We start from the raw sequence: 25,337 nt of genomic DNA on the forward strand, positions 1-25,337 counted from the left end.
GGGTGCATTTCGGGGTGCCCTGGCAGCAGGTGCGAGATCGTCCGGTGTTGAGTGCGTGGAGAGTGCTGGGGTTGTAGTTGAGACGGGCGTTGTGGTGTGTACGGGGGCCAGCAATATGCTACTTTTAAGAGCCTTGTGGTGCAGGCCACAACTTCTAGGAGTAATCCAAACGTTTTTCCTCCCTCTCCACTGGATTGGAAATCAAAAGGATCATTAGACAGCAAAGTGTTTTTCTTCAGGCGAGTCTGACAGTGCACTCAATAAGTGTTGTTTGTCTTTTGGGACACTACAGCCACACTCTCTATTACATGACGTGAGGTTGCATCCTTGCTGTCAAAGGATCTGCTATCCAGGATGAACAGTACTCCGCTAAACATGTTTAAGTCTAGTTTCAACTGATTCAGTGGCTTGAGTCCAGTGTCATTATTAAACATGGAGACACTCCAGAACATTTTCTTGAGATGTCCAGACATCATTGATTGATATGCTCTTTGATGGGGACAGACTGTTGTGACAAGAGGGCCAATGCAGCATTTTTGCACTCCAGAAAATGGAGGATAATGGCTTTCACCTTCGAATTATTATCTCTGACCCCCCCAGTTCCACCAACAGTACACAAAGTTCAGTGGTTTCTGTAGAGGACTTGCCTTGTGGCAATCTTCTCAGACCATTTGACAGTCAGCTCAGACTAGATTGGTGCTAGGGGCAGAGTCAGTGCCAAAGGGGGAGGACAGCACTAGCAGCATTTCTCCTCTGACTCCTCTTCTCCAGTCCAAGTGCCCAACCCCTTTTGTTTTCCCCCAAGAAGGCATTTGAGTAAAGTAGGAAGTGGCATCCAACATGGTCTACTCTACTTGTATTCTATCACTTCGGACCATTGGGTCCTTCTGATTTTCCAAGTTGGTTATACCCTCTGTAATAAATTGGGTTACTGGCTGTGGGGGTGAGGGGGGCTACTTAAAATGCAACAGCAATCCTTTTCTGATAGATACATCTGCCGTGTGGATTCCTCACCTTGTGAATATCCCCCTTGCGTCATCAACATTCGGAAATTCTTTTCCTAGCTTCGCGCCGACGTGGACTTGGACGTCATAGAGGCACGGCATCGCTCGCGACTCCGCTGACGTCACCGACGCCCATAATAGGCCCACGCCGGCGTGATGACATCAGTTCCCTTTTTTCCGCGTCGTCAACGCTAACGGTTTCGGGAATCTCAGTAGCTATACTGTGACTTTGTTTCGTTTCTCTGTGTTTCCTGCTTCTTTGTTTCGATAAGATGTCGAAGAAGACCGGTTTCAAGCCCTGCGGGGAGTGCGGAAAAATGATGTCCATCACGGATCCGCACGAGGACTGTATTTGGTGCTTAAGCTCCGATCACGACGTGGATGGATGTTCATCATGTCGTAAGATGAATCCGAAGGCCCTGCGGGAGAGGGAAACCAAGCTACTTGTGGCAAAACTTAAGGCCGACAAGGGTAAGAAGACATCAAGATCTCGCTCGAGGAAGACTAAGTCGAAGTCGATGTCGAAGTCGAGGTCCCGATCTCGTGAGGGTTCGGCCTCGAAGTCTTCTTCGGACCATGCTTCAAGGTCAAGGAAGAAGCACAGGAAGAGGAGACATGAGTCTCGACGTCACTCGGGTGAGAAGTCGGACTCGAGGTCGAGGTCGCCCAGGAGGGTTCGTTCGAAGGTGGTCCCGCCGCAGGAGACTCCGGATCAGGAAGGTGAGGCTTAGCCTTCGAGGTCGCAGGTTCCCTCTCCGGCTCCGGTGTCCAATCCATCTCCGGCGCCTTCTCCAGCTTGAGAGGAGGAAGAGGTAGTCCTTGTGGAAGTTGAAGAATCTGTGCATTTTGTTGAGCCGGATTCAATCCCACCTCGATCCCACCTCGAGGGTGTTCAACCACCTTTTCCAGCGCCGGGCCAAGACCCTTCAGCGTTCTTGAACACTATGTATGGTGTGTTCTCCAGTATTAGGCCTGAATCATTCCCCGTCGTCGGAGTGGGAGTCCCACGGTACATAAAAAAGCAATAATATGCCATAAATATGTAGTAAATACCAATAAAAACAAACCAGGAAGTAAAGTAGCCCAAGCTACAGTATGAAAAACTTCCACATCTATGACTATCCTAGTCATTTTGTATAGTCCAAACTACAGCCAATCAGGCGCCAGCACCCACCAGAATGTTCTCCCCAGAGGCTCAGGCTCTCAGATTTTCTACCGCACGTCGTGTGAAGGGAGTCTCCCTGAGCTCTGCTCAGTTCTTTCAACTTATCTTCCTTTTGGATAATTTCTTCAAGAATGTCTTGAAAGAAGTCTCTGTTTAGAGCCTGGGAATCTTGTGGTAAGCTCCGGCTTTTTAAAGAGGACCCACACAAAAAGTGTATTTATTGCCTCTATCCAGATCATCAAGTCAAGGACTGTAAGATCTGCAGAACCTTTCCTCAAAAGACTCTGAGACAGAGAGGGTTGGTTGCTTTTGTGGCTACAAAGGCTTAAGGATTCTGATAATCCTGTGTCTGAGGTTGGCAGTATTGCCTCTGGTTCCACTTCAGCGTCTACAAAGAGGCCTGCGTCTGAGGTATTGCCATCTCCTGGGGCTAAGGTTGCTAAGAAGCATCAACCTTCTAAAGGTACTGACAGGCCTTCCACTTCTAAGGTTGCCCCCTCAGGCAAGGACTTGGAGGTTTCTTCTATACCTCAAAAACGGTCCAACAAGAGTTTGCCTCAGAAAACTGACAAGATTTCACCTCAGGAAACTTCTTTCTCGTCGACGACGCCTTCTTTTGTTTTCTCGTCGACGAAGACCTCCGTCGACGCATCATCCACGTCGACGATGACCTCATCTCCTAAACCATCGATGATTATGACGACGACAGCTTCTTCTCCTACCATGGTCTATGTAACGGTAAGACCAATCTCGGCGACGACGGCCGTCGTCGACACCTCGTTGTCGGCTCCTCTGAAGGCTCTGCTGTCGACGAAGAAGATGCCATCGACGGCTTTGTCGGCGAGCTCCATTCCGCCGACGAAGTTGCCACCGTCGACGAAGACGTCAACGAAGGTTGTACCGTCGACGACGAACATCCCGTCGACGACGCTCGATCCGTCGGCGAAGTCCATTCCGTCGACGAAGCCCATTCCGTCGACGAAGTCCATCCCGTCGACGAAGTCCATCCCGTCGACGAAGTCCGTTCCGTCGACGAAGTCCGTCTCGTCAACGAAGTCCGTCCCGTCGACGAAGTCCGTCCCGTCGACGACACCGTCGACTGAGCCTTTGATGTCTGCTACTGAAGCAGCGGAAAACACACCATCGACGCCGCAATTGTCATCATGTACTTCGTTGCAGGTATGGTCACCATCGACGGTGTTCGTTACACCAAAGCCATCATCACAGGTGCCTGACCGACTTTTAGACTCAGACAGTGAGGATGACGTGGTTCATACATTCGGAGCGGCCACTAGTCCTTCTGAGCTGAATATCAAATTGCAAGAAGACGAACAGGAGGATGAACAACCACCTGTACAGATGGCGCCCCAGATGGACAGTTTACCTGTCGCGCAAGTACCAGTTGCTTTACTGACCAACCTTTAATACATGTTGGATGATTATTATAGAAGGTTTCCTCCTTCTGAGACTACGGGCTCAGTGCCCGCTACGCCGGCCACTGAAGTACCGGTGCCAGTTTTGCAACCAACAAATCCTGCTTCACCTACTTCACAGTCTCAGGTGGAGGAAGTAGATCCTCAGTCTTCGGATGAGGAGGAGCAAAGAGAAGAAGGAGAGGTACAGGATGAGTCGGAGTGGGATGAATATCAGGTTCAAACACCTTCCCCTTCGCATCAAGCAGTCTCAATTTCACCACCAGTGGATGTGGTTAGCTTCCACCTTTTAATTGAACGTGCAACTAAACGTTTTCATATCAATATGGAGCATAAGGAACAAGACTGTTTCCTATATGACTTTAAGGATCAGCCCAGGAAACAGATTAAGTCTATACCCATCATTGACTTTATTTGGCAGGAGGGTATAAAAGTCATGGCAATCCCGGCATCCATTCCTCCAGTCCTGCCACGTTTGGAAAAGAAATACAGAGCACCGGACAAATCTCCTGCGTGCCTTATCGGACAGCCGAAACTTGACTCTGTGATTGTCCAGGCAGCTCAAAAGAGGGCTCGGAACCCTTCTTTTCCTCTTACAGCCCCGCCAGACAGAGATGGCAAACGCCTAGATTCCATAGGGAAACGTGTCTCCACTATGGCGGCTACGACAGTCCGAGCTGCAAATTCATTGGCCATCTTAGGAAGGTATGACCGACAGATGTGGTCGGACATTGCACCATTTATTGATCTCCTACCTGAACCTTCTAAGGCTGAAGCGATCAAGATTCTACAGGAAGGTCAAAGAATCTCAGAAGAGATTATTGATTCAGCAGTGGATGTAGCCTCAACGGGCTTTCGGCAGCTAGCGGGAGCTGCGGTTCTTCGTAGACAGGGTTGGCTACGGTCTACTTCCTTTAGACAAGAAGTCCAAAATAAGGTGCTGGACTTACCATATGATGGTGATTATCTGTTTGGGCCTCAGTTGGAGGACGCCCTACAAACAATAAAGAAGGATACTGAAACAGCAAAATCCTTAGGTACCCTTCAGTTTCGCAAGCCGCCCTTTCGAGGAGCGAGAGGACGAGGATCGTCCTCTACCAGAGGTAGATATAACCAACAATCCACTTACAGACAAAACAATCAGCGATTCCACACTCAACGCTATCAATCTTACTGCCAGAGAAAGCCCGCTTATGCCCAGAACAGGGGAAAAGCGAATTACCGCGGAAAAGATAAGCGCCAATGAGACTTTTCACCTGCCGCCACCGATGCCCTGCTCTCAAGAAAGAATTGGAGGACGAATATCCAAATTTACTCAAATTGGCAGTCAATAACATCAGACAAATGGGTCCTGGATATTGTGGCCAGGAGTCATGCCCTAGAATTTGAGAAATTTCCTCCAAATATTTCCCCGAAGGGACCACCCCCAGCTCACCTGAAGGAGCTATTTTCCCAAATCAGATTGATGATGCAAAAGGGAGCGATCGAGAGCGTACCTCAGAAGATGAGGGGAATGGGGTTTTATTCCAGATTTTTTCTAATAAGGAAGAAAAACGGAGAGTGGCGCCCGATTCTAGATCTTTGCGCTCTAAACAAGTACTTAGGAAAATTAACTTTCAGGATGCTTTCGCTCCAGGAAATATTGCATCTTTTGGCAGCGGGAGATTACATGGTCACCTTAGATCTCCAAGATGCATATTTCCATATTCCCATTCTACCTCGCCACAGAAAATTCCTGCGCTTCAGGGTGGCTGGCAGGGATTACCAATTCAGAGTTCTTCCTTTCGGACTATGGTCAGCGCCAAGAGTTTTTACCAAGGTTCTGGCTCCAGTAGCGGCGCACCTCCGGCTGGAGGGAATTCAAATTTTCCCATACTTAGACGACTGCCTTATAAAGGCCAATTCTCGAGGAGTCGTGCAATCTCATCTACAACAGTGTCTACACCTGTTCCAATCTCTGGGCCTTTCCATCAATCTCAAAAAATCCCAATTGAAACCTTCTCAAAGACAAGCTTTTTTGGGAGCAACATTGGACACCCAGAAACTCCAAGCCTTTGTCTCGGAGGAGAGACAAATGAAGATAAAAAACATGGTGCAGAATCTGTTATCAAAAAAGTCCGTTTCTGTTCGGGTATACAAGTCCTTTCTGGGGATGGTATCTTCTTGCATCCCATTAATACCAAACTGTCGCCTCAGAAGGAGACCTCTCCAGGAAGAGCTAACCCTGCAGTGGTTACAGGTCTCCGGAACGTTCGAAGATCTTATCAGGATCACACCGCTAATGCAAAAATCTCTACGCTGGTGGACACAAAAACGTCATCTCCAGCAGGGGTGTGCATTTCTTCAAGAGTCACCAAGCCTCACCATCACGACGGATGCGTCTCTCGAGGGCTGGGGAGCGCATCTTCAAGGGCTCACAATCAGCGGCAAGTGGACTGCTCCACAAAAGCGATGGCACATCAACCGTCTAGAGCTGAGAGCCATATTTCTAGCACTCAAGGCGTTTCATGCAATCATTCAGGATTCCAATGTGTTGATAAGAACAGACAACACAACAAGCATGCATTACGTCAACAAGCAGGGAGGAACTCGATCTCTTCTCCTCTCCCAGGAAGCCCAAGAATTATGGGCATGGGCCTTAAAGCACAATGTAAATCTTCAAGCAGTGCATGTTCCTGGAATAGAGAATGTCTTGGCAGACACACTCAGCAGGACGACAGTCTCCACTCACGAGTGGGAGCTACATCAGCAGACAGTGGAACGCATCTTTCGCCTGTGGGGTCGTCCACACCTAGATCTATTTGCGACAAAGTCCAACAGCAATTGTCAATTCTTTGCAAGCTGGCATCCCCACAAAGACTCTCAGGGGAATGCGTTTTCGATAGATTGGTCTCTGACATATGCGTACGCTTTTCCGCCAATTCCACTAGTCCCCAGGGTTCTGCGGAAAATGAAGAAGGAACCGTGCAGATTGATCCTGATTGCCCCCAGATGGCCGCGCCAGTATTGGTTTACAGAACTTCTTCTTCTGTCAGAGTGCGAACCGATTCAGTTGAATCCAATCCCGAACTTACTCAGCATGCAGAATGGTGAGGTCTATCATCCAGATCCAACATCACTGAGATTAGCGGCTTGGCGCCTGAGTACCGTGAGTTCGCCCAACTAAACATCCCAGAGGAATGCAAGGAGGTTCTGGCCAGGGCAAGGGCACCGGCTACCATAAAGACATACAGTCTAAAATAGAAGCGTTTCTGCATCTGGTGTCACGCAAACTGGGTTCACCCTTTTTCAGCAACGCCAGAAGAGATTCTACCTTTCTTCCTACATTTAGCAAAATCAGGCCTGTCTCACACAACCCTGAAAGTTTTCCTGGCGGCGATCTCTAGATATCGGCAGGATGGTACTAATTCCTTATACTCTGCGAGGATTATACAACAATTCTTCAAAGGCCTCTTTAGGATGTTCCCTCCAGTACGACGACCACCTCCTGTGTGGCATCTTAACGTTGTCCTAGCACAACTTATGCGTCATCCTTTCGAACCCATCCACAAGGCCGATCTCAAATATCTCTCGTGGAAGGTAGCACTGTTGCTGGCTTTGACATCCTCCAGAAGAGTCAGTGATCTTCAGGCCTTTACAGTTCACCATCCTTTCCTGCAGTTTACTAGTGACTCTGTCATACTCCGCACTAATCCGAAGTACATTCCCAAGGTACCTTCGGATTTTCACCTTAACGAACCTATAATTCTGAAGTCATTTTTTCCTAACCCGCAAGCACCGGCGGAAAGGGCGTTGCATACGCTGGATGTTAAGAGATGTCTTAAATTCTATCTGCAGAGGACATCCGCCTTACGCTCTTCTGACCAACTGTTTATCACCTACGGTGCTATTCATAAGGGGCAAGCAGTTTCAAAACAGACTATTGCAAGATGGATATCTTCTGCCATTGCCTTTTGCCACATGCAAGCAGGACGACCGTTGCAAGCAGCTCCTAGAGCTCATTCCACAAGAGTAATGTCATTGTCTACGGCTTTATTTGCTGGAGTTCCTATTCAGCAGATCTGCAGAGCGGCTACTTGGGCCAGTCGCCATACATTTACCAAGCATTACTGTCTGGGTCGTGCAGTTCTACGAAATCTTTTCAAATAAGGTGAGCCTCTGTTTCCCACCTCCATTACTGCTGTCAAACGCTTCACATGTTATGTTTTTACACATGTTTACATGATTGCATTCTCCTATGCTTATATGATATGTGTATTGTCAGTTTACACTGTTTTATGACTTATATGCTGACAAGCTTTACAACCATTGGCGTCTGCCTAGCACGGATATGTACTGCTAGCTACTCTGATTCAGGCATGTGAATCTATGAAAGACACCCCTAATACTGGAGAAGAACAATAGTTACTTACCTGTAATCTGTGGTTCTCCAGTATTGGTGTCTTTCATAGATTCACATGCAACCCGCCCACCTCCCCTCAGAGGCTTTTAGGCTATTTTGGTTTACCTTCACTCCTTGCGAGAAAATCTGAGAGCCTGAGCCTCTGGGGAGAACATTCTGGTGGGTGCTGGCGCCTGATTCGCTGTAGTTTGGACTATACAAAATGACTAGGATAGTCAAAAATGTGGACGTTTTTCATACTGTAGCTTGGGCTACTTTACTTCCTGGTTTGTTTTTATTGGTATTTACTACATATTTATGGCATTAATATTGCTTTTTTATGTACCGTGGGACTCCCACTCCGACGACGGGGAATGATTCAGGCATGTGAATCTATGAAAGACACCAATACTGGAGAACCACAGATTACAGGTAAGTAACTATTGTTCTTCTCAAGGGCGTGGTACCCCTCTGGTGCACCTTCGGGTCCCATGGGTCCTCTGGCATTTAATTTGGGGGTTCCTCATTCATATGCCCCGGCTCCATTCATGCCGTTTATGCCAGCCCCATCAACGCCGTGGCAGTTTCCAGCCCCGCCGAGGTTGTCACCGGCTCGTCCGAAGTCGACGACTCCAATGCAGACGTCGCCTGCTCTGAGTAGACATCAGGAGCAAACATCTGGGCCATCGAAGTCGGTACCGACGTCGGTTCCGACTCCGTCGGAGTCGTTGATGGATCCGGTGGCGAGGCGTGTAAAGGAGAGGTCCAGAAGAGAAGCTCAACGTCTCTTGGAGGAACAAAGTTATGCCGACTCTCGCCCTGAATTAGAAGAGGGTGAGCTGGGAGAAGATTGTTTTGAAGAGCTGGCTGATGCCAGTGGCCTGGATTTTTCCCCGGAGTGGGAATTGCCCTCAGGACATGATGCGCCTTCAAAGGATGTCCAGCCATATCATGTGGTAATGAGGAAGGCTGCGGGACTTTTAAATTTAACATTACCAACAGTTGAATTTAAGTCAAACCTTCTAACAGAAGTTCTTCACTCTCCGAGTTCGGCTGTGGAGCCTTTACTTCTGCTGTATCCAAGAGTGTGGCTAGAAGATATAGGGTGGCTCGAGAAGACCCTGCATTCTTGACATCTCACCCTTCTCCAGAGAGCCTGGTGATTCAGGCTGCGTGTTCTAAGAAGTCTATAAGTGCTTTTCCCCAAGTTCCTGGGGACAAGGAGGCTAAAAAGCAAGATCAGGTGGCCAAGAAAACTTTCTCATCTGCTAGTATGGCCTTGAAGTCTACAAATGCCACTTGTCTCATGGGGAGGTATGTGCACGCACTTATGGACTCAATGCGTGCTTTGGCTCCTAATATCCCTGAGGAGAACAGGAGTGATTTCGAGGAGGTGTTGTCTGACACCCAAGCAGCGGCACGCCAAGTAATTCAGAGCGGTCTTGACACGGCTGATTCTGTGGCTCGGATTATGGGTACTGCAGTTACTACACGAAGATCGGCTTGGCTAAAGTCCTCGGACTTTTCTGCTGATGTTCAGGCGGCGCTTTTGGATCTGCCTTTTGACGGAGAAGGACTATTTGGCAAAAAAGCAGATACAGCCCTCGAAAGGTTTAAAGATAGCAGAGCTACTGCCAGGTCTTTGGGCCTTCAAATTAGAGGTGCTTCGACCAGAAAGTTCACAGGGTTTGGACGCTCTTCCTTTCGGAACTTTAGACAAGGTCAGCAGCAGCAGCAACAACAGCAGCAGCAGCAGCAGAACACCTTGTACAGGTCATACAGGGGAAAGCAAAGGGGTCGTCTTCGAGGGCGTCAAACCTCTTCCTCCTCCACCTCCTCCAACCCCCCAGCCACAGAAAAGCAGCCCTAGATCCGCCATTCAGGATCATGTGGGTCCAGTGGGGGGTCGGCTTACCTACTTTCTACGGGATTGGGAATCGGTACATCAGATCTTTGGGTTCTCAATCTCGTAGAAAATGGGTATGCCCTTCCCTTTCGGGAATTTCCTCCCAATTACCCTCCTTGCCAAGGTTTTTGCTTGGAGGAACATCTGTTGCTTCTGCAGGAGGAGGTACAGATTTTGTTAAGAAAGGGTGCAATAGAGGTGGTCCCAGAGCAGGAAAGGGGTCAGGGATGCTACTCCCGGTATTTCCTGATCCCCAAGAAGGATGGCAGACTTCGTCCAATCCTGGATCTCAGGATCTTGAATCTCTATCTGAAACAAGAGAAATTCAAGATGCTCACCCTTGCACAGGTTCTTCAAGCGCTGCTGGAAGAAGACTGGATGGTGTCGCTCGACTTGCAGGATGCGTATTTCCACATCCCAATCCTGAAGTCGCACAGGAAGTATCTCCGTTTTACGGTGGGATCGCAGCACTACCAGTTTGCGGTCCTTCCGTTTGGTCTTACTACTGCGCCTCGAGTCTTCACCAAGGTGATGGTGGTGGTGGCAGCACATCTCAGGAAGTCGGGGATTTCGGTATTCCCCTATTTGGACGACTGGCTGTTCAAAGCGGAGTCGTCGGTGAGAGTGCTCCAGCATCTGCAGGATATAACTCAGTTGTTGTACCGTTTGGGTTTTTCGATAAATGTACCCAAGTCTCACCTGGTGCCCTCCCAGCACAACCTGTTCATAGGTGCGGTACTGGACACTACTGTGTGTCGTGCATTCCCTCCTCCTCAAAGGATTCGCGACATACAGGAAATGATTCCTTTATTTTTCAATGGAGCGGTCGTTCCAGTCCTGAAGGCCCTTCTTCTGCTCGGTCTGATGGCTTCATGCATTCTGTTGGTCAACCATGCACGCTGGCATATGAGGGCGCTCCAGTGGAGCCTCCGCAGGCAGTGGTTTCAACACCAAGGGGATCTCAGGGAGTCAGTGAGGATCTCCAGAGAGGCTGCAGCGGATGTATCTTGGTGGGGCGTGGAAGGCAATCTGTCACAAGGGAAGCCTTTCCATCTGTCTCCATCGGTGGCCACGGTGATAACGGATGCATCCACTATAGGGTGGGGTGCTCATCTGGGGGATCTGGAGGTCAAGGGTCTTTGGTCTCCAGAGGAAAGGTTGCTTCACATCAACTTTCTAGAATTGCGGGCGATACGTTTGGCGCTCAAGGCCTTCCTCCCTTCCCTTCGCGGTCGGTCAGTGCAAGTCCTGACGGACAACACGACCGCGATGTGGTACATCAACAAGCAGGGAAGAGTAGGGTCGCAGTGTCTCTGCAGAGAGGCTCTGCGGCTCTGGTCTTGGGTTCAGGACCATTAGATTGGTCTGATGGCAAATCATCTGGCCGGGGTTCTGATCGTGCGAGCAGACAGTCTTAGTCGTCAGTTCTCGGCCGACCACGAGTGAAGGCTCCATCCAGAGGTTGTTCTCGACATCTTTCGGATGTGGGGAACTCCTCGGGTGGATCTGTTTGCCACTCGCGGGAATGCTCACTGCCCGTTGTTCTGCAGTCTCCAGTATCCGATGCAAGGAGCCTTGGGGGACGCGTTTCAGTTGAGTTGGGGAAATCAACTCCTTTACGCGTTTCCTCCCATACCTTTGATTCCTCGGGTTCTGAGGAAGATTCGCCAAGACCGGGCCCAAGTCAAATTGGTCGCCCCGGGTTGGCCAAGAAGGGTGTGGTACACGGATCTTCTCCACCTCTCCTCTCACCCGCCGCTCCGTCTCCCTCTCAGGGCAGACCTCCTCTCGCAGATGGACGGGCAGGTTCTACACCCCCACCTCCAGATATTACACCTTCATGCCTGGAGATTGAACGGGGCAACCTGATTTCCTTTTCTCTCCCGCCTGACGTGGTGGATGTCATCTTGTCAGCCAGGCGTGACTCCACTAAGTCCATCTATTCCTATAGATGGTCAAAATTTGTCGCTTGGTGTGGGGAGAGATCTATAGACCCTTTGAGAGCCCATTTGTCTAATGTTCTCCAGTTTGCCCTTTCTCTGGCGCAGCAGGGTCTTGCTGTTGCCACAGTGGAGGGCTATCTTTCAGCGCTGTCGGCATTTCTTTGCTTGCCTGACCAGCCATCTCTTTTTAAATCTCCTGTAGTTTTAAGGTTTTTGAAGGGCCTCACAAATAAGTTCCCTCCTACTCCTTTTATTGTGCCTCAGTGGGACTTAAATCTTGTTTTGACCTTTTTGGTGGGTGCTCCCTTTGAGCCTCTTCACAAATGTCCTATGAGTCTTTTGACTCTTAAGACAGTTTTCCTCGTTGCAATAACCTCGGCAAGGAGGGCAAGTGAGCTTCAAGCTCTTAGTTCCAAGCCCCCTTTCTTGACCATTCATGCTGATCGAATGGTTCTTAGGACCAGGGCTGCTTTTCTGCCTAAGGTGGTGACTCCTTTCCACCTCGGTCAATCCATTACCCTCCCTACCTTTTATCCTCCCCCTCACCCTTCCAAGGAGGAGGAGAGATTACACCGTCTGGACCCCAAAAGGGCAGTGTCGTTTTATCTGGACAGATCTAAAGACTGTCGGTTGGATGACCAGCTCTTCATTGGGTTTGCTGGCTGCAAGAGAGGAAGAGCGGTCCATAAAAGAACTTTGTCAAGATGGATCGTCCTCTGTATAAAGATCTGCTACTCTTTGGCCGGTAAGGAACATCCAGAGGGTATAAGGGCTCATTCTACAAGAGCTAAATCTTCAACCTCTGCATTGGCTAGAGGTGTTCCTGTAGAGAACATTTGTAGGGCGGCAACTTGGTCTTCCCTCCACACTTTCCCGAAGCATTACTGCTTGGATTCCGAAGTGAGGAGGGATGGTCACTTTGCACGCTCTGTTCTCCAGGATTTCCTGGTCTAGAAGAGTGGACACCCTCCTCCGGGAGTGGGGACTGCTGTGGGACTCTATTCACAAGGTGAGGAATCCACACGGCAGATGTATCTATCAGAAGAACAAGTTACTTACCTTCGGTAACGCTTTTTCTGGTAGATACAGTATCTGCGTGTTGATTCCTCACTGACCCACCCGCCTCCCCGTTGTCCGCTCTTCTATACCAGAGAATCTGTGTTGTAAATATTTTATGGTCAAGGAAAATGTTTTATTTCAAATGTTTTCTTATATTTACTTTGCACTGTGTGTTTTACCTTGGCTATTGTAAACTGTGTATACTATGTATATATCTACTGTCATTGGTCCGTCCGTGTGCCTCGAAGGCACGGAAAAAAGGGCGGAACTGATGTCATCACGCCGGCGTGGGCCTATTATGGGCGTCGGTGACGTCAGCGGAGTCGCGAGCGATGCCGTGCCTCTATGACGTCCAAGTCCACGACGGCGCGAAGCTACGAAAAGAATTTCCGAATGTTGCTGACGCAAGGGGGATATTCACAAGGTGAGGAATCCACAGGCAGATACTGTATCTACCAGAAAAAGCGTTACCGAAGGTAAGTAACTTGTTTGTCAGGGTGACGCACAAGCAGAACCCCAACTTAACCTGCACTCAACGCTCTAGTAACTGGGCACAGATGGGTCAGGCTTGTGTAAAGTATTTATGCAGCACTTCAAACAGTAATAATGTGAAAACGCAACACTAAAAAACATCCCAGAACAGTTTAGAGAAATAGAGTACATTATAATAAATAAAACAAGACCAAACCAACAAAAATCCAATCAGTAGAACCGAAGATATGCAATTTTAAAGATTTCAGTGAAAATATTGCCAAAAAGCACAAAGTGCCAACTGTGGATGTCGTGCGGGACCGGTACAAATTCACAACTTGATGGCGATGGAGCACAGGCTGGCTACAGAAACCTTAGTAGGTTGCCTGAACAAGAGTACCCTAAATTCTGGTTATGGACCTTTGCGGGGTCCCACATGGACGATGTGTTGGTTCTAAGGAACTATGACGTAAGGTCCTGCGCCATTGTCGAGGATACTGTCGACGAAGGGTTGCGATGCGAAGTCTAGCGTCGAGGATGCGTCACACAGTGGAGGTGATGGAATGGTTCCAAAGAGCTGCGATGCATGAACCTGGGTCATCATATGTACAGGAATTTATATAGCGCAAATCACCAAGCGGTTTCTAAGCGCTTGCTTAGGGAACCCGTCCTGGTATTCCCCTGTGAGATAACCCCGGCAGGGTATCCGCAAGGTGAAAGCCAGGCATCCCACCGCGAGGGGCCGTTGTGGAGATTAAGCAAGCTATTGCCCAGAGTCGCAGAGTGTGAACCCGTGAATCGAGTAGGCACCAGAGCGAGAATTGTCGAGTCCATGGACATTTTAGGACTCAAGACCCCGCCGAGCCGGGAATTGCACCCTGGTCGCGGGCTGACATCTGCTTCCAGGTCTGCCTCCTCTAACCAGTGAGCCACACTTCTCCATACACACATATAGGTTGTAGTTGACGAGAGATTTGTGATTCAAGGTCCTGTGTTTAAGCTCTGCACTGCCGTAGATCCTATGTGGGCTGCAAGGTCAATGCAGAGTTTTTGCACTGATAGAACCCTCACAGCAGAGACGATGTGTTGGCTCTGCTGGATCCACAGATGGGCTGGCAGAGCAATTTCAGGCTCACTTCCAAGGGTCCAGGACTGAGATGACACCACTTGGTAGGTTTAGACTCACAGATGGCAGAGTCCAGGTGCTGGGTTCAAGGTTGTTGTAGCCTTCTATCCCTGAGGCTGTAGTCAGGAGTCCACCCAGTAGCCCTTGGACTCACTTTGGGGTCCTTGGTTCAGCAGAACAAGGCCCAGTCCTTCTCACCCAGCTAAGTTAAGGTAACATGTCAGCACAACAGGGCAGTAGTCCTTCAGAGCAGATGTCTGGCAGAGTGTCACTCCATTCAGCAGCACAGCAGTCCTCCTTCCTGGCACAGTATCCACAGGCCCAGAAGTATACTGAAAAGCTGGGGTCTGGTATTTATACCTGGGCCTTTCTTTGAATCCAGAATAGCTTCTAGAGGTTTCCCTTTGATTTCCAGAGGCATCCTGCCTTCCCTTTCCTGGCCCCTAACTAACTACAGGGAGTATGCACCCCTTTGTGTGGAGGCACAACACAGCCTATTCTAGTGTAAGTAGGGCTGTGCCTAGCTCCACCCTCCCATCCTGACAGTAATGGCCCATCCAGGCACACTGTAGTAACAGCTGTGAGCCTCAAAGCAATACTGTAGCCTCACACAGAACATTACATGCTATGACATTAAAAGCTCCACCTGGGCATTCTAGTCCAGGACTACATCACAGCATTACATCATTAGCACTACACATCTTTTCCCTTACAAGAAAAAAAGAAAAAATACAAAAACAATGAACAATCCTCTCAATTTCAAAAGTAATTTGATTGTGAACCCACCCAATTACATGAATAAAACCCAAATTACATAAGTGAGAAATAAACAAGTTTTTCCATTAAGGTTCTCTACCTTGAATATTCGGCAACGTTGCAGACATTTCCTACTCTCCGCACGGTCCCATTTCACAAGACGACCACATTACGCTTTACCTCAACAACCTTCTGAGGGCTGGAGAATGTACTATCTCCTTTTGCCACAATCCCACTTTTCCTTGTGACAACCCAATCACCCACCCACCTTAATTTGTGGTTCCTTCACACCTTTCCTCATATTATAGTACTCTTCTGCACACTTCTATTTAACCGTAATACCAGATTTTATAGCTTCGTGATCCACCCACACAGGATCCTTGGCAACCAACCAAACCGGATTTTCCTTCCTTCCAGGTTCGCTTCCCTTCAAGGAAACAAAGGGAGAGACCCCAGTCACACCATGAGGAGTAGTCCTGTGGGCCTACGCCAATTTCCTCAGTTCTTTCTTTCAGGACAACCCATTAGCTAGTGACAATTGTATATTGTCCATGATCAAACGATTAATTCTTTCTACCATTCCATTCACTTGTGGCCTAAACAAGGCGACCCTTTCATGGACAATGTCCCATTTCTCCATAAATCCATTTATCACATGTGATAAGAATTGTACTCCGTTGTCAGAAGCAATCTTTCTTAGTACGCCTTCCTCCAGGAAAACCTCTTCTAGAAAGTCAATCACACACTCCGAATTGATAATACACATTGGTTTAATCATAAACCACTAAGGGCCAGATGTAGGTGAGGGACATTTACCGACTCATAAATACCGAATTTTACCGATTCGGTATTTATGAATCGGTAAATATGAAGGAGGGATATGTAGCTAATTTTTTATTTAGAAATACCGAATCGGTAACATTCGGTATTTACCGATTCGGTAAATACCGAATCGGTATTTCCTATTGATTCCTATGGGCTGTGAAGCCCATAGGAATCAATGGGAAATACCGATTCGGTAATTAGCGAATCGGTAAATACTGAATGTTGCAAGGGTGCAGGGGGTGTCACTTTGACACCCTCTAGCACCCCGAATACAGGCACGTGTAACATGTGGCACACATACATGCCCTAAGGGCATGTCTGTGTGTCACATTGCACAGTGTGCATGCACAGATGTGCATGCACACCTGGATTCGGTATTTTACCACACAATAGGATTGTGTGGTAAAATACCGACTCTTAAGGGCCTGTGACACTCTCAGGAGTGTCACCTACATTTGGATTTACCGAATCGGTAAAATGACCGATTCGGTATTTTACAGAATCGGTAAATTTACCGAATCAGTAAATTTACCGATTCTGTAAAATAATGGCTCCTACATGCCAATTCCTAAATACCGGTCGGTAACGGCCGAAATCGGCCGTTACCGACTGGTATTTGGGCTCCTACATCTGGCCCTTAGTGTGATAGTCAGCAAGCACCATAGTGAACCTATACTCACTACCTAATTTATTTATGGGCCCAAGAAAATCCATGGCTAATCTCTCCCAAGGTCCCGCAGATATTTCAACACATTTCAGTGGGGGTTGCTTCAAAGTTTTCACTGTGTCAGTGTTGGCATAAGCACAACAATGTTGCACCACATCCTCCCACATGCTATCCAATTTAGGCCACCAATTAGCCTGTCTTATCCTCCTTTTGGTCATGCTCCTCCCAGGGAGCCAATTGAACGATCTGATCATGAAGTACCACAGGGTGAATAATACAATTCCTTCTCATCACTTTGTTACACAAAATGCTCAACTCTTCTCTAACACTCCAATATTCCTCCATCTGATCATCGTGACGCATTTCCTGTGACCATCCTTGCCCAATATTCTCTTTCACTTTTTGCGACACCAAATCCTCCTCCATGGCATTGTCCCTCTCTTCCTTTTATAACGCCATACCATCTTGGATCTCAGAAGCATCATTCACATCAACTTCTTCTTCTACTATTCTCTTAGTAGGCAGACGGGAGAGGCAATCTGCCACCACATTCCTGAACCCCTTCAAGTACTCCATTTCAAAATTGAACTCAAGGACAGATAACATACTCCTATAAATTCTAGGAGTAACTCCTCCTTTTAATCCCCAGCCACCTTTAAACAAGTGCACCAGAGACTTATGGTCAGACCCCACTGGAACTGATTGAAATGCTTAATGCCCTAAAAACATGCCAAAGCCCCTCTCCCTCAATCACAGAGTATGACCTGTTTGCACCCTGCAGCCTCCTGGAAGCAAATCATACTATTTTCTCTTGATCCTTCTCTACTTGAGTCAATACTTTCCATAAGCCAACATTACTAGCATCAGTTGCCCAATATGTTTTAGCTGTTACCTCGAAGTGACCAAGAGAAGGGGCTTGCATTATTCTTTCCTTGAGCAGTTGAAATGCCTTCTCACAGGTGTCACTCCATTCAAACACTGCATTCCTCTTCATCAATACTCTTAAAGGCTGAACTATCTCAGTAAACTTCTTTACGAATTTTGAGCAGTATTCCACTAGTCCAATAAATGATTTTAGTTGATCCTTACATTTGGCTCGTCCGAGAAATGATTTTAGTTGGTCCTTACTTTCTGGACATGGTGCATTACTTATCCCCTGGACAATACTTTTTTGGGTAGTATCCCTTTGCTTGAAATCTTATGTCCAAGATACGTGACACATTTATTTTCCTGTACTGACACTTTTCTCGCTTAACAGTTATCTCCAATTCATCCAGACGTTTCACCACTTGTTCAAGCAGCTCATCATGATGAAACTCATCCCTTCCAGCTATCATTACATCATCTTGAAAATACCACACGTTTCCAAGCCTTCAAAAACCTGCTTTATCGCTGGGGGTGTTGGGTGATGTGGCTGCAGCGGGGGAGGTCGAGGATCAGTCTGGCTGTGGCGCTCTGTATAGTCTGTAGTTTGCAAAGGAGTTTCTTGTTGATTCCGAAGTAGTGTGTGTTGCCGTAGTCCAGTCTGCTACTGATAAGAGCGTGCGTGACAGTTTTTCTGGATTCGGATGGGATCCATCTGAACGTTTCTCGAAGCATGTGGAGGGTGTTGAAGCAGGTCGATCGTATGGCGTTTTTATGGCGGTTCATTGTGAGCAATGAGTCAAGTATGATTCCGGGGTTTTGTGCGTGATCCATTGGGGTGGAGGGATTTCCGAGGGCGGGTAGCCACCAGGAGTCGTCCCATGGGAAGGGGGTGGAGCCAATGCTGAGGACTTCTGTTTTCTCGTAGTTGAGTTTCAGGCAGCTGTTCTTCATCCAGATGGCGATGGCTTCTTGAAAGTTGTATTTGGTGATGTTGGGTTCATTGGTGAGGGAGAGGATAAGTTGTGGGGTGGGCAGGGGTCTGAGGGTGCTCCAGAGTGGATTTTTTTCATGGTCTTCAGGGTGTCATCTGTCATGATAGGGGTCCAGTTGAGCATGGTCTGTCTGGTGGCTTCACTTGAAGGGAGAGCAGGAGCGGTGCGGAGGTCTTGGTTTTGAAGTTGTTGTAGATCTTAATCTTAAGGTGGAAGAAGGTGCTGAGTCTGTTGCAGAGGTCTTGGGAGGGTGGTACGTCTGTTGTTACGCTGCAGGGTTTGGCGAATTTCTTGATGATGGAGAAGAGATCTTTGGTATTGTGAGCGTTGGTGAGGATTATGTTTTGGAGGGATTTCTTCCTTGGGAATTTGATGAGATGGTGGTCTGCGGTGGTGGCTGCTCTGTAGGCGCCACATGTTATCGGGGTTTTGTTGTTCCTCCATGTCTTTTCGAGACATCGGCAGTAGCGTTTGGATTCTTGAAGTGCAGGGGTGAACAAGCTTGCTTTCTTGATGCGTCTTCCTGTGGCTTTCTTGAGGGGGCAAAGTGTTGACGCAGTTCGTGATGCAGTGATGGGGGTTGTGCTCTGCTCTGTTAGCATCTTGCCTAGTCTGTGGTGGAGTGCTGATGAGGGTAGAGGTGAGCTTGTCTTCGGTGATTTTGTTCCAGCTTGTACGAGGGAGGTGGTGGGTGTGCTTGTGTACGGTGTTTTTTTAAGGAGAATTGGATGAAGTGGTGACCTGTCCAGAGGAGTTCCGGGGTGTGGCTGTAGGAGACCCTGTTTCCTTCTGTGATGGCTGGGTCGAGTGTGTGTCCCACTGTGGGTGCAGTGACAAGTTACTTCAGTCCTATGTTGGCAAGGATCTCTAGGAGGAAGGCGGTGTTTGGGTCGTCATGGTTGTCCAGGAGGAAGTTTAGGTCTCCGAGTAGGATGTAGTCTGTGGAGGCGAGGGGGTGGGGTGCGAAGAGATCAGTGATGGCATTGGGAAAGGGAGCGTGGGGGCCGTGCGGCCTGTAGAGGTGGGTTCCTCAGAGAGTCGTATGAGCGATGGTCTGGATCTGGAAATGGAGATGCTCCATGAGTTGTTGTGTCGTCCGGGATGGTGATAGTCATGCGGAGGGTGCTTTTGTGAACGATGGCGATGCCTCCTCCTGGGCGGAAGGGTCGGTCCTTTTGAAGGATCTTGTATCCGACAGGAATGGCGGTGGCGATGTTGTGTGCAGAGTTGACGTTGTTCCAGGTTTCTGTGAGGAAGGCGATGTCAGGCGACTAGATGTTGAGGAGTTCCCAGATTTCTTTGGCCTGTTTGTGTAGGGAGCGTATGTTGAGGAGGATACAGTTGAGAGGTTGGTGAGTGGTGAAGTCCGGAAGGCTGGGGCCTGCTGCTGGGGTACGAAGGTGGCTGAAGGTACGGCAGCAGTGTAGACAGGAGAGAGCGCATTGGGTGTTGTTTGGCGTTGAGAGCTGGCAGTTGTTGCTGCGTCCGGAGTTAAGAGCATGGAGGGTGCTGGAGTCGTAGTGGAGGCGGTCAGAGGATCAGGGTCCCTAGCCCTGGTCGCAAACTTTTTTCGTTTTATGTCCCGGGTAGACACTTATGTTTTTCAAATACGTGCCTGGCCTCCGTACCCAAAATTCGTTTGAAAAGAAAGGGGTGCAGCTCACTGTCGTATTTGGCAGCTAATTCGTGGAACTCTCTAACCCTGGAGCTCCACCGTCTTAAAAACCCCGCTCAGTTCAGGAAAAAACAGTAAAACTTTCCTATTCAATTAAGCTTGTTTTCTTCTGTTTTCACTGTGTTCATGTGCTGGTTCGCGCCGGGACACTCTTCTGAGTAGCTGTGTGCGTTACAAATCACCCATAACATAACATAACGGACTTGCCTTTGGCGCGCATGCCAAAGGCAAGAGGGATTGGGGAGGGTGGGTCAGCTGGGAGGCAGGAAGGACACACTGGAGGGGGAAGGGGCTGCGAGTGCAGCAGCAGTGGGGGAAAAGTGCGGGAGAAATAAAATGAGTAAAAGGAAAAAGAAAGGGAAGGAAGAGAAAAGAGGGCGCAGAGGAAAGAGGAAAGAGGCAGAGAAGAAAAAGAAAGGTAAAAAATCTAAAAGTTAAAAAAGAGGCAAGAGGGGTAGAAGAGCAGAGTGCTCTCCCACTGGACCACCAGGGATGAGGCACAGGCAGGAGCCTGCGGGTGGAGGAGGCCTCGAACACCCAGCAGCAGTGAGCTTAAGGGGTAGTACTCTGGTGGAGCCGCACATGGGGAGAGCAGTCGCACTGACGAGGTCAGTGGTCTTGCTCTCTTCTTGCTGTGCAGCGGCTGCCATTAAGTAGGGATCGGCGGGCGGGCGGGTCAGCTGGGAGGCAGGAAGGACACATTGGAGAGGGGGAACGGAACCGTGCTGAACAAAGCACGTAGGATGGGATGGACCAGGTGCCTTGAAATAGTTCTAATAAAGGTCCCCTATAAATGGTAAAAAGAGTATTTGCCAAAATGAATCTTGAGATACAGCAAAAACCATAGGATCCGGACACACCAAGAATGCCCACGTAGATCTATTTTAATTCACATGTTCTGGCCCATCCTAGGTGCAGGGATATGGGGGTTGGTATTAACCACCTAACAGACAACAACTCGGGGAGAAATGTATTTTCAAAGAATGCCAACCAGTGCACATTCTTCATCAATAAATGACTATCTAAGCAAGTTGGATGAATGGATTATATTGATAAATTCATGTTTTATATTTCAGTAACACTCAGCAATTTTCCTTGTAATATTGTGATTCTGCGTCCGTTTTTATGCATAATTGTAATTTGCCATGTAATCCTTAATCTGCTCCTTTATTTGCAGATTTTAACAACAACAAAAATGTTTCCAGCTCAAACTGATCAAAAGTTTCTAAAAACGCAGCAACTTGTTTCTGCGCAGTGGTGGAAGGCCCTTTGCGAAGGTTGACAAGTCACTTTTCTGTAGTTTATTGCTGTATTTGAGTGTTAAAGTGGTACTCATTAAGTGATTTTTTTTCTAAAACAGTGATAACCTGGGTAAAAAATGGAAAAAGAATGTAATACTTTTGCAAAATGTGCCACACAATTTAACTTTTCTTGCCCCATGATTTAGTTAATTTTGCCACATAATTTGGTCCTCTCCTGCTGTATAAATCAAGTGGCCCAGCATATAATCCACGAGCATCATTATGATCAAGGAGTAAACTGGTCCAGGAGAAAAAATTACACGAGCGAGTTATAAGTGATATTAGTGAACCGGTCTGGGTTCGCTTGTGTACCGGTTCAGAGGTGACCGAGCCTGGTAGTTGGGGCTGGACTGTTCATATTGAAGCAGTACCAGGACTGATTTGCATATGACTGGCTAATGTCTGTGGTGGCATGGTGGGCAAAAAAACACGATGGGCAGAGATGAAACCTCGAGCAATCATCAATGGGCGAAATGAATCCAAGCATTCCACTCATCACTGTTCCAGAAAATGGCTAGTAGCCACTATTCTGAACATTAGCTCCAGAAATAAAAGGGCGGCCCAAACCAATGTTTGACCAATGAATTGCACTGTCAGTGTACAGTTCGCATTTCTAAAAGTTTTGAAAATGAATGTTGAAATTACTGATATTCAAAGATCCAACAAGGGAATAATCAAAAAAGAAGAGTGGCTTACTTCTGCCTTTTCTTAGACCGGTACGAGATAATCTGTACTGTTGGTTATTATATGAATGGTAAGGTGGGTGCGTTTTGGCAAGGCCGGCCAGCTTATATTTGAAAATGCCATAATCGACAAAGATATTCAGTTATGAAATCTAAATTTCACAAGCAGATTAGGTGTGTACTAAAGCCAATTTGCATAATACCCAGATCAAATGCTGTATTTCGGGTTCCTGACAGTCACTGCCCTGCAATGTGAAGTATTCGCGCTGACGTGGGTTGGTGTTGATGATCTGATCGCGTGTGTCAGATGATTCAGCCGCCTGCAATAGAGGAGACGTGCAACCACCTTATGTTGTGTTGTCTCACGGTTTCATCCATGCCCTTTTGTGTACAATTTTGTAGTTTCGAAAGAGTGTGAAATCAGCCAGAGGGCTTTATTGTGAAATAACGTGTATGTACATTACTTTCGCTGGCAGGTTATGGTGATGCATGTCTGCTGTAAGGTTTATAATTAGCTCGGCCCGATTGCAGTACTATTATTACTGGCAGGGTAGGACAGTGTGGGCACGTAGCTGAATTATTTTCTGGAGCTCAACGCGACCTGTTCGCCGCTTTCCGAACCTGATCTCGTTCCACGAAATCATTAATGTCTCCTCGACGATTAACACGATTGGGACTCGAGGTTGTACATTTACGAGTGACAGTCGTCCATTCACTCTATCGTTCGGGTAGTATGCCACCTTATTTAAAATCTCTGTACCACCTTAGGGAGCCACTGACCACTGAACCAGCAACATCTGTTGGAGCAGCAGTACCAGGGAAGTGGAGGAAGAGACAGCATTGCTGGACTGGGTTTAGCTGTAACCCCCTTCGGCCTCTCAGCCCGGCACGAGAAATCTAACCTAATATTAATCGTGGGATTCTCTCCGATATTCATAAGAGGTAGACTATCACCACGTGTGTAAAATTCTGAGACACTTTTCAACAAACGCATGTTTTCCAAAATCAATGACACATCTAGAATAGGATGTCTTGCTTTGGGAAGGAAGGTGGTCCAAACATCTGCTGTTAATTCCATGAAACTTTTTTTATTGGAACGAATAAACAAACTTAGGTGCCCAAGTTCGTCCGGCGAGTTAGAATTGTGCGGCCGCACCACATGATTAATTTTCATTCCATGGAACACACTTACTTGACTCGCACATGAATTCCTTTGCCCCTTACAGGCTGTCCACTGCTGTTTTGAGTACTGAGGTGCCGCTCACATTGCATTTTTAAACTGACCCGAGGATCTGCCGCTGTATTCTCCCCTTTGCTCATTGGACCAGCTCGCCTCCCCACTTGCCCGCACTCGCTGGTGGGAGCGCTCTCTGCATTCGGCAGAAGCACACACCGCTCCCAGCTGAGAGCGCTGTGGGTTGAGGCTTGAGGGGGTTTTCACTGGAACTACTCCGTCCGGGGGACTGCGAGGACCAGCAATCCCAGAACTAGCGCAGCTGGTGCCTCTTCCCCCGGCGGCCACGCCCACCGCCTTCACGGTTATTAGTGTCAGGCTCTTCTTCGCGACGCGGGACGCGCGCGGGACGGAGCACGGGGCGAAGCCCGGGCCAAGGGCGGGCCCGTTTCAGCCCGTTCCAGACAGATCCAGGCTGGGCTGGGACACCCCCCTTGGCTCTTACGTACTACACGCTGTCTTCATCCCAGAAAGGTACTGATTATACATACTTGAATACCTGGGAACCAGACTACAAAATACTACAACTATGACCAGGGGTTCCAGAAGGAAAATTGCCCTACAAACTGCTTCGATTACAGGTCCCATTGACTTGTTTATCACAAAAACTAATGAGGCTATTAACCAAAATATCTCCCTGCTAGAACGTAGGGTGTCAATGGACCTTGCGATCGCTCGGAGATCGTCAATGGGCCTCATAGCAACGGCCTTAACCCCACTCCCATCAGCTTCTCCTATCCCAATTCTATTACAGCCTGGTACAACAGCCCAAGTTCATTCCATCCCAAGTGCTGTTGATTTATCAGCTACCAATCTGTCATTGGAATTGGAATCGACTGGGAACCTTGAGAATACCCCAGACCTTGAGCAGATTCTGTCCGAAGATCCTGCACAAGAATCCCAGCTCAAGGGGGCCAGAGAAGGTGCAGTTCCGAAACAGCCAGATGTTTTTAAAAGGGGGAACAACCCTAAACAGATTCTGTCCGAAGATCCTGCACAAGAATCCCAGCTCAAGGGGGCCAGAGAAGGTGCTGTTTCGAAACAGCTAGATGTTTTTAAAAAGGGGAACAACCCTAAACACCACCATAATACCAATAAAAATAAAAATAAAGGCTCTACCGTATCTTCATTTAATAAAGCTCCCTCCAGTAATAATTCTGTACCACCTGTTCCATCTAATTTACAACGTCCTATAACGGACAATGTTCAAGAGGGTTGCCCTATTTTGATTGACTGCGATACTCCACAACTTTTTGATAAATTCAGGGAATTATTAAAACACCATCTTCAACCCCTGGAACGGAGTATCATGGTAATTGAAAAGCAACTTGCCACACTAATTGCCAAATTACCCAATCAGTCCAGGGCGGGAACTGTTAATCCCGGGGTGGCCTTGGCGGTGGACAGTTCTGGGATCACGCCAGCTAACCCAGTTAGACCGCCTGTTGTGTCCACAGTTCAGGCAATAACGAAAGAGCCATTAACCTCCCTACCACAAGCGGTAAATAATTGTGTAAATTCTAAGACAATAGTCAATCCCATATCTCAGTTACACTTATCTAACCAGCATAAACCTTCTCTTCCTCCCCCTATAGTTCCACCTACAACTGCCAATTCTATTGTGTCCAAGGGGTCTTCGCAGCCATCCCAAATCAAACCATTGGTGCCCCAAAAACCTAATCATCCAGAGGGCAAGAGGGGGCCTAGATTTAAACGTCCAGTTCATCTGTCACCAGAGGTCTCCCCATTTACGGTAATTCTAACGGGAGTACCTGAACTAACAGTAGGAACTGATGAACCACCCTCCCCTCCGGAATAAAATCCTCCAATGGCTCAGTATTAATAGGCC

At 48.0% G+C, this 25,337-nt stretch overlaps 1 protein-coding gene across 6 annotated transcripts in view; it reads left to right on the plus strand.

Annotated features, from left to right (window-relative positions):
- C6H8orf74 (chromosome 6 C8orf74 homolog) overlaps window positions 1-25,337 on the plus strand; it is a 2,015,860-nt gene that overhangs the window by 1,626,819 nt on the left and 363,704 nt on the right. The window contains exon 3 of one of the 6 annotated variants that reach the window (XM_078647558.1): window positions 21,448-21,547. The exons of the other annotated variants lie outside the window; for them this stretch is intronic. Within the exon in view, the coding sequence (XP_078503684.1) occupies window positions 21,448-21,547 (100 nt within the window). The remainder of the gene's footprint in view (window positions 1-21,447; window positions 21,548-25,337) is intronic. 6 annotated transcript variants of the gene reach the window in all.

The sequence above is a fragment of the Lissotriton helveticus genome, chromosome 6 (genome assembly GCF_964261635.1).
Source record: "Lissotriton helveticus chromosome 6, aLisHel1.1, whole genome shotgun sequence".
Taxonomy (NCBI): domain Eukaryota; kingdom Metazoa; phylum Chordata; class Amphibia; order Caudata; family Salamandridae; genus Lissotriton; species Lissotriton helveticus.